At 65.8% G+C, this 1755-nt stretch overlaps 1 protein-coding gene across 1 annotated transcript in view; it reads left to right on the plus strand.

The window, feature by feature from the left end:
• The window catches only part of RGS11 (regulator of G-protein signaling 11), an 11980-nt gene that overhangs the window by 3827 nt on the left and 6398 nt on the right, over window positions 1-1755 (plus strand). The window contains exons 7-10 of the mRNA XM_015409897.1: window positions 899-976; window positions 1069-1190; window positions 1386-1472; window positions 1590-1668. Of these exons, the coding sequence (XP_015265383.1) occupies window positions 899-976; window positions 1069-1190; window positions 1386-1472; window positions 1590-1668 (366 nt within the window). The remainder of the gene's footprint in view (window positions 1-898; window positions 977-1068; window positions 1191-1385; window positions 1473-1589; window positions 1669-1755) is intronic.

Raw genomic sequence — 1755 nt, forward strand, 5'->3', positions numbered from 1 at the left:
TGGAGGGGCCCTTTCCAGCTCTGTCCTGTCCCCCCCCCCCCGTGGGGCATCGAGGTCTGCTGCACCAAGCGGCAGCGGCTCTGGGAGTTGCCTGTGGCCCCACAGCCTCCTTGGAGGCTGGGCGGGGGGCCACCTCCCTTCTGGCAGAGACAGAAGCCACCGCTGCCTCTGCCCCGCCCCCTGTCAGCTACGCTGCCATGAGGGTTGGGGGTGGGGTGCTAGCTTGCCAGGACTGCTGCATTCCTTTCCAGCTTCTGTAAGGCTTGCTTATCTGTGGCCTTGCAGGTGGGGTGCTGTGTCTGGGATTCTAGGGAACCGTGTATGCTTGTAGGGGCAACGCCATTCTTAACAGTGCCTTTGTTAATGCATCTATAGCTCTTCAATAAAGTATAACCTTTCCATGAAGCCTGTAGTCAGTTGTTGACCCCCCCCCAGGGGGTCATGAAGTGCAGGAGCTCTGCGGAAGACAGCGGGGGGGGGGATGGGACGCAGCAGCAGCCGCCTCTGGGCTACCGGAGGGCTGGGAGTTGTGTGTGGGAGGTCGTGAAGGGCCGCTGGCTCCTGCCTGTCCCGGATGCTCCCCTGGGTAGGTCCGGTTCTGTTTTGCGGCCTTTGCAGCCGTTCGCATTCACGCGACCACCTGGAGGACATTCTGATGGAGGTTTCCCAAAAGGAACCGCGGGAACAGCAGCCAAGTGGTTGGTGGCAGTCGGGGCCGAGCAGAGCCAACGGCTGCCTCTCTCTCTCTCCCTCCCTCTGGGTCTGTTGAGGACACTCTTGCGGTTCCAGAGAAGGGCCCCGCAGGCAGAAAGAGATGGGCCTTGCAGGAAGTTGGGGGGCAGGGGGGCGGCAGACCTCCTCACGGGGCCTGCCCTTGACCGCCTGCCTTTGCTTGCAGCCCTGCTCGTGCCCTGGAGGCTGCTCCCCAGCCCGCTGCCCTTGCGTCTCGCGTAGCAAGTGCCCCTGGTACACGATGGTAGGTTGAAGGGTGGTGGGCTGGGTGAGGCCCTTTGCCAGTGGGCCAGACCGGGACACCCCCCTTCCTCCCCCCCCTTGTGTGTGCTCCAGGACGGCCGACTCGTGCCAGGCGCCAGCCCCTCCCCCGCGGAGACGGGCCTCCTCTTCGAGTGTGGGGTGCTCTGCGCCTGTGCCAGCTCCTGCCCAAACCGGGTGGTGCAGAGGGGCACGAGGTGAGTGAGGCCAGCTTCCCTCAGGTGGAGGGAGGGGACCCTGTGGGCCTCGGCCAGCCGGCTGTGTTCCTCAGCCACTCCAGGGAGGACTCCCCCCCCCTCTCAGGCCCCAGAGGCTGTGGCGGGGGTGGGTGGGGGGCACCCACTCACTCTGTCTCCGGTGCCCCCCACCCCGCTGCCTCCTCTGTTTTGCAGGGTTCAGCTCCAGCTGTTCCGGCTGCCGGCCAAGGGCTGGGGAGTGCGCACCGTGCAGGACGTGCCCCGTGGAGCCTTCCTGTGCCAGTGAGTCTGGGGGGGGGGGCGTTTATCCGGCTTCTGTGCCCCCTTCTGGGAGATCCCCTCCAGACAATAGAGGCCAAGAGGCCCAGTCTCAGCCCCCCCCTCCGCGCTCTCTGCCAGGTACTTTGGGGAGCTGATTTCCCGGACGGAGGCCGGCCGGAGACAGGAAGATGCCTACTACTTTGTGATGGACACCCCGGTGAGAGAGAGGGCGGCCTGAGGAGGGGTCGGGCCTGGTCATCCCGTCCCCCCCCCACCCCCCCACTGTTGACGGTTGTGCTCCCCC

Source organism: Gekko japonicus, unplaced genomic scaffold (assembly GCF_001447785.1).
Source record: "Gekko japonicus isolate JY-2015 unplaced genomic scaffold, Gekko_japonicus_V1.1 scaffold78, whole genome shotgun sequence".
NCBI lineage: Eukaryota > Metazoa > Chordata > Lepidosauria > Squamata > Gekkonidae > Gekko > Gekko japonicus.